Source organism: Dermacentor andersoni, chromosome 9 (assembly GCF_023375885.2).
Source record: "Dermacentor andersoni chromosome 9, qqDerAnde1_hic_scaffold, whole genome shotgun sequence".
Lineage (NCBI taxonomy): Eukaryota > Metazoa > Arthropoda > Arachnida > Ixodida > Ixodidae > Dermacentor > Dermacentor andersoni.
In genome coordinates, this window is record NC_092822.1 from 3,898,238 (window position 1) to 3,911,202 (window position 12,965).

General features: G+C 46.6%; 1 protein-coding gene across 1 annotated transcript in view; it reads left to right on the forward strand.

Annotated features, from left to right (window-relative positions):
* Positions 1–259: 259 nt before the first annotated feature.
* LOC126527444 (probable serine/threonine-protein kinase DDB_G0280717) overlaps positions 260–12,965 on the forward strand; it is a 141,859-nt gene continuing 129,153 nt past the window's right edge. Inside the window, exons 1-2 of the mRNA XM_050175277.2 lie at positions 260–266; positions 1,923–2,190. Coding sequence (XP_050031234.2) covers positions 260–266; positions 1,923–2,190 — 275 coding nt within the window. The remainder of the gene's footprint in view (positions 267–1,922; positions 2,191–12,965) is intronic.

The window sequence follows — 12,965 nt, forward strand, 5'->3', positions numbered from 1 at the left end:
TTCGAATGTCGGTGGGCTGTCGATGTAGTCCATTAGCCATTCTTTGGCGCATTAATTACAGTATGCGACGATCCACTTATTATAGAACGCGGGCGATAGAGCGGGCGTAAGGTTGCGTGTGGGTTGGGGTGGGTGTCCGTAAATTTCGTGCGAGAAAATTACTGAGCGAGGTAGCGGCGCTGCTCCCGTAACTACTGCGTATAACGAGCGGCAATTCGCCGACGTTCGGGGGCTCAGGTCCTATCTTTGGAAGTTTGAGATGGCAGGTGAGTGAATATGTTTAAATTCTCGAGGAAAGCAGTGCATCGTGAAAAGCCGGCAACACATGACGTCGTTACGTAGCAGCGGTCCGTGGACTTGGTCGCGCAGATTCATTCAATTCTTTATTATGTCCAGCACTATTTTTGCAGCCAACTACCACGCACGTCTTCCCTCTACTGTTGTTCAGCATGAACGGAGCACATTGCGTTAGCAAGCACCAAGTTCCACAGTAGCAGGGAATATGCTGTTTCGCCTGAGGCAACTTGCGGTGCGCCGCCGAAAGCGTCGCCTTGTTCCTCTAGAGCTCCTCGACAAGGGTCTACATAGCGCGACTGACAGTGGTCTCGCTCCAGGCAGCCGTCAGTTGCACTTCCCTCCTCAAAGAGGCAGGACCTATGTCGAGTGAGCTCCTGAACGACACTTTGCTATGTGGTGAATGTGGTTTAAATCATGGATCCGGTCCCTGAATGGATGTGCGGCGTAATGTTAACGCACTTCTCTGGCATTTGCCGCTAAGTCGCCACTGAATTTTTTGCCTCCTCAAGGCACCCTTGGTGATCAGCCGTGACCTCGTAATACGAGAGCTGGCATATTCAGCATGGTATGGCCGATGGCCGGAGTTGAAGATGGATCGCAGTGGATCAGTACTCAGTAACTCATGAGAAAGCGCTGCACAAACTGCACTGAGTTCAACGGACCGAGCTAGGCCTTCGAAGCGAGCAATGATAGCCTCGCTGACTTCAATGTCCCTGCGGGGCTCACAGGCCCCAGCTTCTGCGCCCATTAAGTTTGCCTCTGCAGTCTGAACCCAATTTATGAGCGAATTGATGTACACGCTGCGGTACTCCGAACCGTACGAGTATTCGGGATCTGTGAAACGCGTAACGTCTTCGCAGTCAATGCTCTTAAATAGAAGGGTGCATACGACCACCATATTGTTCGCATGTAGTTCAGGCTGTGTGACGAAGTCGTGAGAAAAATTGTCTTCAACACCATGCTCCAAACATTTCTGCGGTTCGCTATTTTACGAACTCGTAATTTTGTTTTCGGTTTGCTTGTTTTTTAGAGCGATGGCTCTACTACCCCAGGTACAAGCCCAGAAAACGCCTGGCTTCAGCCAAAGTCAAACTGGGACTTAGCCTGCCACTACCGGTGGCTACTGCATACGGCGCGTGGCCGTACCTATATCTTGAAAGCGATCTGCGATGTGTACAAAGTGCGCAGTACGCTGTTAGCTTCGTATGCGCTGTGATTTCGATGCTTAGTTCATGTTGAAGCGAGACGCAACATGAAGGTCAATTCGCTCGCTGCTGCTGCTGCGCCGAGCAGCGTCTGTGTGTTGTGGTGTAGTTGTAGATGCGGTGGTTGCTGACGGCGCCGAGCAGCATCTGTGTCCTCTCCCAAAGCAAGCAAAACCATGCTATCGCTCGACAAACTTGGTTTAACCGCGGCCATTTTTTAGTCTTGAGTGAAACAGCCACGACCCGCGTCATCCCCATGCGCTCCCGTTCTGTTGCAGCCGTTCAGCCGAGACGTGTACATCTTAGCACTGATAAGCAACCCGAGCCACGCTTGCCCCAGCTGGCAAGTGCATATTTATGGCGAGTGCGCGCACCTGGCTACAATTGACGGAGTATCTTGCATCGTCCGGAAACATGCAGGGCTGCACAACCTGACCTACAAGAAGGCGCAACACATCGCCAAGGAGTTGGGCGACAGCATTCGCAAGCTCGTCGTCATAGTGGGCGAGCTGGCCACGTCACTGGAGAAAGTGTCCGACGTGCCGCCGACCGACTGGATGGGCATTGGAGACACCATCGTGGCCAAAACAGAGAAGGTCAACCTGGCCGAGATCGCCCCCTTCTGGACATACATCCCAAAAATGAAAGACTTCCTCTCCATAAAGCTGCTCGGTGCCGGAGGATTCGGGTGAGTGCCTTCCTGCAACACAACGTGTCGTAACTGTGAGCGGAGGAAAAGCTTCGCCGCGCTTTCTTTTTTATCCACGAAGTTCGTCCTTCCGAGCCGCTTCGAGGTAGGCACATTCCTGTTTGACCTTGTCTGGGGCCTCTTAATTAAAGATTAACTGGCGTCACGCTGCACTTGTATGCGCCAGCATACGGCGACTGCCATCTGTAGGAGAGAGTCCTGCACCACACGAAGATCCTCAGATGTCTATGAAACACGCGTTTGCGATAACCGATGATGACGCTCTCGTGACATGTTCTACGAAGAACACTGTGAGAACACTCAGTGATAGCTGTTTTGGCGACTAGAAAAATCTCCGGGCTGTGGAGATGGTTTTGCTCACTACAAGCCACGGTCAGAACAGGGCACACGACGCTCCTGCACTCTACAGCACCCACAAGGTGCTTTTGCAGGGTTTGTTGACACTCTGACACGGTGCCGGGAGGGCTCCGGATCGCCAACAACTGCGGGTTTATCAACCCCCAAGATATGCTAATGTAGGACAATCAAGGCTTGCGAGCAACGGCCGCTCATCACAAGACCGATCCGCACGCTCTAGGCTAACCGGGTAGTGATTCACCAGGCGCGAAAACTACAAGTCACGGGAGCAAATGTCTCACGTAACCAAATCGTAGTGGGCCTGGGAACATCTACCGCTGCTAGGAAGCGCTCAGTCCTGGGGGCTCCCGGAGGCGGCCACTGGGAGAGCAATCACCGAGCGGAGCAGTCCCGGTGCTCGACGCCGGGAGAGAATCTGCGCAGGAGAGCAGCTCCAGCCATGTTCGCCTTGATGCCGCCCCGAAGACCGAGCTGGCAAATGGGCGCCACCGCGCGTGAGCTCAGGGATAAGGCGCGGGAAACGCACCTAGTTCACCACAAGGAACCTATAGCAGTATGGCTAGGTTCCTGTTTCGCCTCGTTTCGTACTTCTTCAATGAATAAAAAAGTGTTTGAAGGCGAGCTCGAAAGAGAATCGATTTTAGCCCGCTGTGCTATAGCTAAGGCAAATTTATACAATCTAATAAATATTTTCAGCTGGAGCTCTTGTTAAGAATTCCAGCAAAATGACCATTGTAAACGCTTTCTTTGGCTGCCCTACGCATGCTTTGCCGATCAGAAGCAAACTTGAAGAATACTTGAAGTAGCTAGCGGAAGCAGCTAGCAAATGATATCCTAGTGCAAAATGAAGACAACGCGCATTAATTAGCCACGTTCGACGCCATGTATAAACGCTTCACTTCGCGGACGCTTGCAGTCGCTGTGATCTGCGCAGTAGAAATTGAAAAAATTCACGCAGAAGCTGGGGAGTTGTAAGTATGCGTAAGCGCCACTTGCTCATGTCCACGCAGCCCGGTGCCGATGTTGTGAAACTTGATGGCGTTCGGCGACCATCGCGTTCCGAGTGCCTTTTGCGTCGGCGTTTCATCACCAGGCGACAGTGCCCCCAGTGCACGGGTATTTTTGCCCCCATCGACATGCGGTCGCCGAGGCCGGGATTTGATCCCGCGACCTCGTGCTTAGCAGCGCAACACCATAGTCACTAAGCCCCCGCGGTTAGTTTGGTTTGGACTCGTTCGCGCTTGTTTCGATTGGCATGGTTGCGATTGTTTCGCAATCCTTATATTTTTGCATTTATTCATTACCTGCATGGGCATCGCCAATAAGGCATTACAGCAGGGGGGATTTCATTCGAAATACAAAAGCTTATGAAAGGGTATATATATATATATATATATAAACACTCAACGTGTGGTAAAAAGCATCAAAAGATTTAATTAGTGCAACATCAGGCGCAAGAAAATTCCAGGCGCATGTTGTCTGGATAAAAAAAGAATACCGCAACACGTCACCTTTAGAAGCAAGTTTCTTGACTTTCAAAGGGTGATCCTTTCTTTGGGATACATCCGAAGCTCGTTTCATGTATTTCTCTCGACTAATGCCAGTATGGCAATGATATACATTCATTCAAATAACATTATTGAGTGCCCTGCGATTTAGTGGGGCGGGCCTGGACCCCGCCTAGGTTTCGGCCAAGGGTTGTTGGCCCATGGCGGCTTCCTGGGCTCGCTAGACGGCCCAGAGTTTGTGCTCCAGGTTTGAGCTGAGCAATGCAGACTCCCAGCGAGCGCGGAGGCTGTCGCTGTTTAAGCTTTAAAAGAATTTCAAACGCAGGTTTCTCCTGCGAGTCTTTAGGTCCGTTCATTGAACAGTATGCTTAGCTTCTGTCATGCTGAATTCTCTGTTCCCAAGGATGGCAGCCATAGTTTTCTATTCTTTTTCTTTCAAGTTTGTTCCTTAATTCTGAGGTGTAAGGGTGCCAACACACACATGCGTATTCGAGAGCTGATCGTAGTGAAATACAATTGTGCTTTCAGACCTCTGAGTAGCGGACTGAAATTCCGCCTAAAGAAACCGAGCACTCACGTCGCTTTATTCGTCAGATAATTCCTGTGCCTACTCCATCGCAAGTGCGAGGTGAAAAGACACCTAAATATTTCAATTCCATTGCAGTACCTAAACTGGCCTCATGGATTCGATACGTGTGCTCTTGCTAGGAGTGCTTCCTGTAAAGGTGACGTGCATGCATTTGCTCACATTTAGCGACATGTTCCGACGTGCATACCATGTTGCCACAATGTCCAATTCATTCTGCAAAGATCATCATCATCATCATCAGCCTGGTTGCGCCCACTGCAGGGCAACGGCCTCTCCAATACCTCTCCAACTACCCCGGTCATGTACTATTTGTGGCCATGTTGTCCCTGCAAACATCATCTCATCCGCCCACCTAACTTACTGCCGCCCCCTGCTACGCTTCCCTTCCCTTGGAATCCAGTCCGTAACCCTTAATGACCATCGGCTATCTTCCCTCCTCGTTACATGTCCTGCCCATGCCCATTTCTTTTCTTGATTTCAACTAAGATGTCATTAACTCACGTTTGTTCCCTCACCCAATCTGCTCTTTTCTTATCCCTTAACGTTACACCTATCATTCTTCTTTCCATAGCTCGTTGCGTCGTCCTCAATTTAAGTAGAACCCTTTTCGTAAGGCTACAGGTTTCTGCCCCGTACGTGAGTGTTGGTAAGACACAGCTGTTATACACTTTTCTCTTCAGGGATAATATCAACCTTCTGTTCATGATCTGAGAATGCCTGCCAAACGCACCCCAGCCCGTTCTTATTCTTCTCATTATTTCAGTCTCATGATCCGGATCCGCAGTCACTACCTGCCCTAAGTAGATGTATTCCCTTACCACTTCCAGTGCCTCGCTACCTATCGTAAACTGCTGTTCTCTTCCGACACTGTTAAACATTACTTTAGTTCTCTGCAGAATAACTTTTAGACCCACCCTTCTGCTTTGCCTCTCCAGGTCAGTGAGCATGCATTGCAGTTAGTCCCCTGAGTTACAAGCAAGGCAATATCATCACCGAATCGAAAGTTATTAAGGTATTTTCCATTACCTCTTATCCCCCAATTCTTCCCAATCCAGGTCTCTGAATACCTCCTGTAAACACACTGTGAATAGCATTGGAGAGATCGTATCTCCCTGCCTGACGCCTTTCTTTATTGGGATTTGGTTGCTTTCTTTATGAAGGACTACGGTGGCTGTGGAGCCGCTATAGATATCCTTCAGTATTTTTAAATACGCCTCGTCTACACCCTGATTCCGTAATGCCTCCATGACTGCTGAGGTCATGGAGGCATTTCTCTATCTCTATCTATCTCTATCTCGCACATTTCTCTATCACCCAGGGGCGTAGCCAGGGGGGGCTTATGGGCTTCAGCCCCCCCCCGAAATTTTTTTGTGCTGTCCATGCACGGCTCACCAAAGCATCCTCCGGCGTCGGAAATCATTCTGGATTTTGTATAGAATGTCCTTTTCACGCTTGAAAAGACATTTCACCGCGAACATTGCGAACTCGGGCTGGATTTCGTGGCAATGCTCATGCACCTGGAGTAACATAACGCAAGGAGCCCCATCCGAGCACCAAATTTCAAGGGCGTTTAGATGGCGAACGGACTCGTGATCACCGCGGCATGTCGCGGAGGCCGCGGAATCTACGGAGCGCATGGATGTCAATTCCGAAACTTTATGGGTATAAATTCTCATAAACTTTGATGCGAAAGGTGCATTGACATTTCGAAAGTTGTGCTTCAGATTTTCAATTGCGGAACTTTGCGGGTTTAATGTAGTTATAAGCATTTGACGCCAAAGATGCATTGACTTTTCTAAAGTCTTACAACGGAATATACAACGAGGCAAGCCTAATCAACACACTATCAGGCGTGTATATATCGTTCTGGTGGTTCATCCGTGCCGTCGTGTCACATAAAAATATATCAACGTTTTCTTTTTTTCACCTACACCAAAGCATCCATGTCAAGTCACTATAGCCAGCCAAAGTAACTACGCTCAAATTTATTTTTTCTACCTTGACTTCGAGGGGGGGGGGGTGGAATGGGTGAGCCGACGATGGTGGCTAAGTCTTGTGTGCGCAAAGGAGAAAAGCGGGGAGCAAGCTTTCCGTCGCGCGCGATAGATCGGGGAGAGTGGATGGAATGGGGGCGAGATCTAGGATTCTGTGAATCTGTGATTGCGCAACATGTTCATTTGCTTTGTCTGACGCATTACATACAGTGACTTTTTCTGAGATAGGTAGATTTATTGGATACTTATGCGCATACTTAGATATCTTGTTGCCAGGTTTTGTGTACACGTGCACTGAACTTTGTTTCTAGTGACACTTTTTTGCCCTTTATCAAGCTGTATCTTCGCATTTGTATATATTTTCAATTGCATCATCGCATTTATAATGTACGAGGGCCAGTGAAATGAAAGTTAGCCGACCCACCCCGCGCAATAATGGTTCGATTCATTATCTGCGAGGCATGCGCGTAGCACACAGGCATCTCTCATTTACAAAAGTGACACTCAGGTGTGAGGATAAATGTTCTTTAATGCTCTCATACACCGGGTTGAACATGGTTGCGTGACGTAATGGATGCTCCAGAAGTTGAGCAGCGTGGTGCCATGAGGTTTTTGAGAGCTGAAGGTGTTTCCCAAAAAGAAATGAGTCGCCGTATGGCTGCCGTGTTCGTTGAACATTTCATTTCATTGGCCACTGTGAAGCGCCGGTGTAAACGGTCCAAAGAAGGACGTGAAAGTTTCAAAGACGATCCAAGACCGGACCGAAGCCATCGTACAATCACCCCCAACAAAATTCCAAAGCTCGATGATCTGATGAGACAAGAACAGAGCATAAGCATCGATGAACTGGCAGAGCGTGTGGACATCAGTCACGGTTCGGTTCACGCCATAATTCATGAACATCTCGGTTATCGGCTCTTGTGTGTGCAATGGTTGCCCAATATTTTGAACCACCGCCAGAAGACGGAGAAGATCGGCGCTGCCTTGACTCATCTGATCCGGTATCATAATGAGGGTGACGGCTTCTTGTCTGCAACTGTGATCGGGGACAAACCATGGTGCCACTACTACAAGCCTGAAACACGACGGCAAAGCTTACAATGGAAACATTCGAATTCACCACCCACAGAGAACGCAAAGGCCGCCATTACCGCCGGAAAGGTGTTGTTGAGTTTTTTTTCGATCGTCAGGGGCCATTACTGATCGAATTTTTTAAATCTTGAGAGACAATCAATTATTTCCGATATTGTTAAACGACGGATCGGCTCCGAGTCTCAATCAAGAACAAACGACGTGGAAAATTGACGAATGGGGTCATCTTGTTCCACGACCGTGCCCGTCCCCGCGTCGCTGATGTGGTTAATATAAAACTGGCAAAGTTCAAGTGGGAGACGCTGCAACATCCGCCACACACCTCAGACATGTCGCCTTGCGACTTCCACATGTTGGGGCAGCTGAAAAAACAGCTCAAGGGAACCAGATTCGTGTCGGACTATGACGTGAAAGAGTCACTTGCAGGCTTTTTGAAGCAGCAACCCAAGGAGGTTTATGAGACGGGAATCACACAATTCACTAGTCAAGGGAAAAAATGTCTAAATGCTCATAAAGACTACCTTTAAATAAAGTACCCCGTTTGTCATGTATTCCCACAGGCTCGTTTTCATTTGACTCGCCCTCGTATATTTTGCAGAACTCCCGCTTTTTATACGTGCTCTGTGTTGCGACCATAATTTCGATGCAATTACTCGCGACACACGACCGCACACACGACTGCTCCTGCGTAATACATTCGAACAAATGACAGCGTCATTGAGATTTTTCACTGGCCGTTGCAAATGTACAAGAATGTGAACAAGGTTATTGAATGACAATGTTTCATTAACACATTTGTCATCAACTTGTTCATTTCATGGCCTTTACATTTTTCATATCAGCGGCAGGTACTGCTTTGCTGGTTTCTAACTGATATAGTTCTAAAGTTCGTGTGATATGTTCTTTACTTATTAAATAGCCACACACATGGAAGCATTGACATCAGTTATTTTAGGCACAACTTTTGGCATATACGAGTACATTTTTTAATGAAAATATACATATCTTACTTGTTTTGACAGTGCGTAGCGTTCAAGATTTCGTTTGCACCATCTTTGGCAATGGCAATGCAGTTATTATTAATGTAGTTAATTTCTCGACAAATTGTTTAAGAGGAAGCTTTAGCTCGGGCCTAACTCCGACGCGGCCTATTCAAGTACATTTAAAACGCAGAAACACTTTTCTGAGATAACTCCTCGAAAGTTAAATTCTAGTGTCTGTTGGAAGCGAAATTACCATTTAGGGTCTGAATTTTGTTTAAATATCTTGAAAAATTCGAAAGCTCGACAAAAATAGAAGCACGAGGTTTAAAGCTAATAGCTCTGCATCAAGAACAGATATCGCGGTTCTGTAAACGGCGTCTATTATAACAGTCAAAGCAGCCAAATTTGATATGTCAATTTGTACCGTACGTGAAATGGTTACATTGTGTACAAGGGTTCTGCAAAAGCCGTATTTCCATAATACTAAATTTTTTGAGGTTCATGTGTAAGATATAAATTTTGTCCGCTGTAGATGTACTATTGGATGCAATGCACAGAATTGCGATATTATTTTTCATTGTTGAGTTACAGAGTGTTAAACTTGATTGTCTCGTTTTCTGAAAATTTGTGATTTTTTCCAATTTTTAATAAAGAACTGACAACCTAAATGAAAAAATCGACACGGAAAATGAGCAGAATTTAATTTTTTTATTTTATATGCAACAAACCTGGTCAAATTTGGTGTAGTGGTTGCCGAGAAAAAAACGTATTTTCATCTATTTAGATGAGCACCCGCGCTAAAGCTTCTTAAGGAGGAGGCCGAGCTGCAATGTGAGACCCCCCCCGAACAAAATTTCTGGCCACGGCACTGCTATCTCCTGAGTGATAGTGTGAATATGGTCTATTTTTGAGTAACCTCTACGGAATCCTGTCTTGTCCTTTGGTTCACAGAAGTCTAAGGTGCTCCTGATTCTATTTGCGATTACCTTAGTAAATAATTTGTAGGCAACGTACAGTAGGCTGATCGGTCTATAATTTTTCAAGTCTTTGGCGTCCCCTTTCTTATGGATTAGGATTATGTTAGCGTTCTTCCAAGATTCCGGTACGCTCGAAGTCATGAGGCATTGCGTATACAGGGTGGCCAGTTTTTCTAGAACAATCTGTCCACCATCCTTCAACAAACCTGCTGTTACCTGATCCTCCCCAGCAGCCTTACCCCTTTGCATAACTCCCAAGGCTTTCTTTACTTCTTCCCGCGTTACCATAACAAATATCTCATGACATCTTCACTGGTGTGCCCTTCTTCGCATTCGGGACGCATGTATTTATTCCAGTCTAGATTAGGCTCTAAACGAATAATGTCGCTTTCGAGGCATTATTACATACAGTACCGCAATCCACATATTTACAACACCTCAAATGAGTTTAGCAATGGAGATATAAAACATTCGTGCAACTATTTACAAAAAAACAGCTGCCTTATTCCGCAGAATTCCAGCTTTTCTCTTATTTGCCTTAGCATTTGCACCCAATATTCTGTCATTGATCTTGCGGAAACATGAACGCATGATTTTTTGGCCCCTATTTGTAATTGCTTCAGCAATCGGGTACGCAGCACTTATTAGGCATATCCTGGCACGAACGTAATCCACATTCCGCGGCAATGAAGGCTTGCCGGACAGACAACCGCAATCGCAGCACAAGCGCAGAGACTACATGCATGGTTGACGTCCAGAAAAAAAAAAGTGTGCTCGGAAGCATGTCGCAGCGCGCCAGGAGTTTTCTAACCCCGAAGCTATCCAAGGAGCGGCAGGGTTCGCGGAACTAATCGAACTGTTATCGCCGTCGTCGCCCACTCGGTCTTCCGCGTCTCATTTTCAACACAGGTGCGCCACTCGTGGCTTGGTAGCACGCTGCACGGAACTTCTATGTGGGCCTTTTTTGCGTGACGTAGCTCAAGGGGAGAGGGCACAGCCAGAAGGGCTCCAGTTCTCTGCTCCCCTGCCTCGCGCGCCACAGGGCCGCGCTCACTCACACGACACCTCACGGCGACGCTGATGCCGGCGGCAGGAATGCGCCTGGAGTGTCCATGTAATTGCTATCGCAATAATAAATTCATGTATAAAAGAAAGTAAACTTGAAAGGAAAAACGCTGGCCGTGGTGAATTTCGAGCCTACGACCCCAAGCTCAGAAGCCGAATGCCTTACCCTTTGGGCTAAACACCCACTTCTTTTTTCTTTTTTTCCAGACATTCGGCAAATACATCAATACGCACTGTTGCCACCATTTCACAATATTCACCTTCCCACCGCTGCTGTTTGAGTTTGGTAGAGATTACAAAAGTTTCATTCTAGAGAGAGCATCCATCAATAACAACAGTTCATCGTCATACACCAATTTCTGAAACACTTCACGTAGTTTACTCACATTTTCAGCAAAGTAACAGTTTACTGTTCTGAAATTTATATCACAATACCTTACAGCCATGCGGTTTATCGAGATGCTGTGAAGGCCGAGAAGAACATGTCATAAGGTATACTGTCTTGCCCTGTGGAAAAGTAAGGAATACTATGTGGTGTTGACGGTACTTGTTTTTTATTAGTCTTTTGCATAATATCCCAAAAGAAGGCCGCACTCCAACAGTCTAGAAGAACGTGTTCTATAGATTTTGGTTTCTTGCAAATGAAACACTTAGCCCCCACAGTAAATAGTCCCCTTTTTCTTGTAGCCATGTTTTCACAGGCACGGTTTAAAAAAAAATTTTCTCACCCCCCCCCCCCCCCACCCCAGGTATCGTCATTCGTTTCACACGTTTTAGCACACCTTTCCCCTGGCCTTCGCGGTACATTAATTGATACATTGGTTCGGAGAACATAATTTCTATTAAATCCGTGCTTATCCGCTTACGTGTAACTGTGGCCAAACATTGTATGGGAAAGTGGTGATTTAACAATCTAAATGCCGCGACCACCTCACGTAGAAATTTACTCGTTGCGTAACACCCACCCTCCCTCGCAGACGCAACAAAGGTAAGACATTGCTCAATCGGACTTGAAAAACTGTTCGCAAGAAAGAATTTGTCGTGTCTCGCAAGAACAAAAATCTATAAACTCGTTGTTTAATGATAAATTCGGTAATGACAAGCCCCCCTGACCCAACATGCGAAACAAGTTGTTCCTGCTAGTTCTTTCATATACTGACTGCCACAGAAACACAGCGAATGCTGTGTTTCTGTGGCAACAGCTCAGGACTTGCATGAGATACCACAGCTCGCTCACCAAGAAGATTCCGCAAATATCCGCACTTGCGAATATGGAGAGGTCCCGACCAGCCCACTTATCAGTTTGAGCTTTTAATTCCTGCACTTTTCCATTCCATATATCATTGGTGTCTCGATGTGGGCTTAACGGTACACCAAGATAAGTGTTAGCGTCCGCTGCATATACTTTCAAAAACACGCGGCGTTGTTTGCCACCGGCCATGCCACAAGCCGATACACTTATTAAGGTTTATATTGCTCTCCGTCGTGTCACAAAACTCACACATAATTGTCATATATTAGCTCGAACACTCTCCTTATCAGCGCAGAAAACAACAACGTCATCAGCGTAAGCTAATAAACGCACTTCTCTCCCTTCTACGCTGAAACCACGGACATCCGGACTATCAATAATTTTTTACAGACAGCCTCTAGATATATTGCGAACAAAAGCGGTGACAGGGGGCACCACCGACGAACAGAGGAACGCACTTCAATCCTTTCAGTTAGCTCATAATTGATAATGATGTTAGTTGTACAATTATTGTATGTCATTTTTCCCTCTGTCATCCGTGATCTAATTCCGTCATAACCAAGAATTGAAAACAGGAGATTATGACATACTCTGTCAAATGCCTTTTCTAGATCAATTTGTAACATAGCGACTTTCCTAAAATCTGCATCACAAGTTTCAAGTATGCTGCGATTCACGTAGATATTGGTAAATATAGACCTCCCTCTTATCCCGCAGGTCTGATGCCGTCCTACTAAAGCACCAATAACCACTTGTAATGTCCGCGCAAGTATCTTCATTAAAATTTTATAACCTAGCTACGTTTGTCAGGGTAATTGGCCTGTAGCCTGTGACTTATTAAGTTTATTCGAGTCATCGCTTTTTGGTATCAAGACTGTATACGTCCTTTTGAAAGACGGTGGCCGACGAACTTCATGATACGCCCCCTTAAAAACAC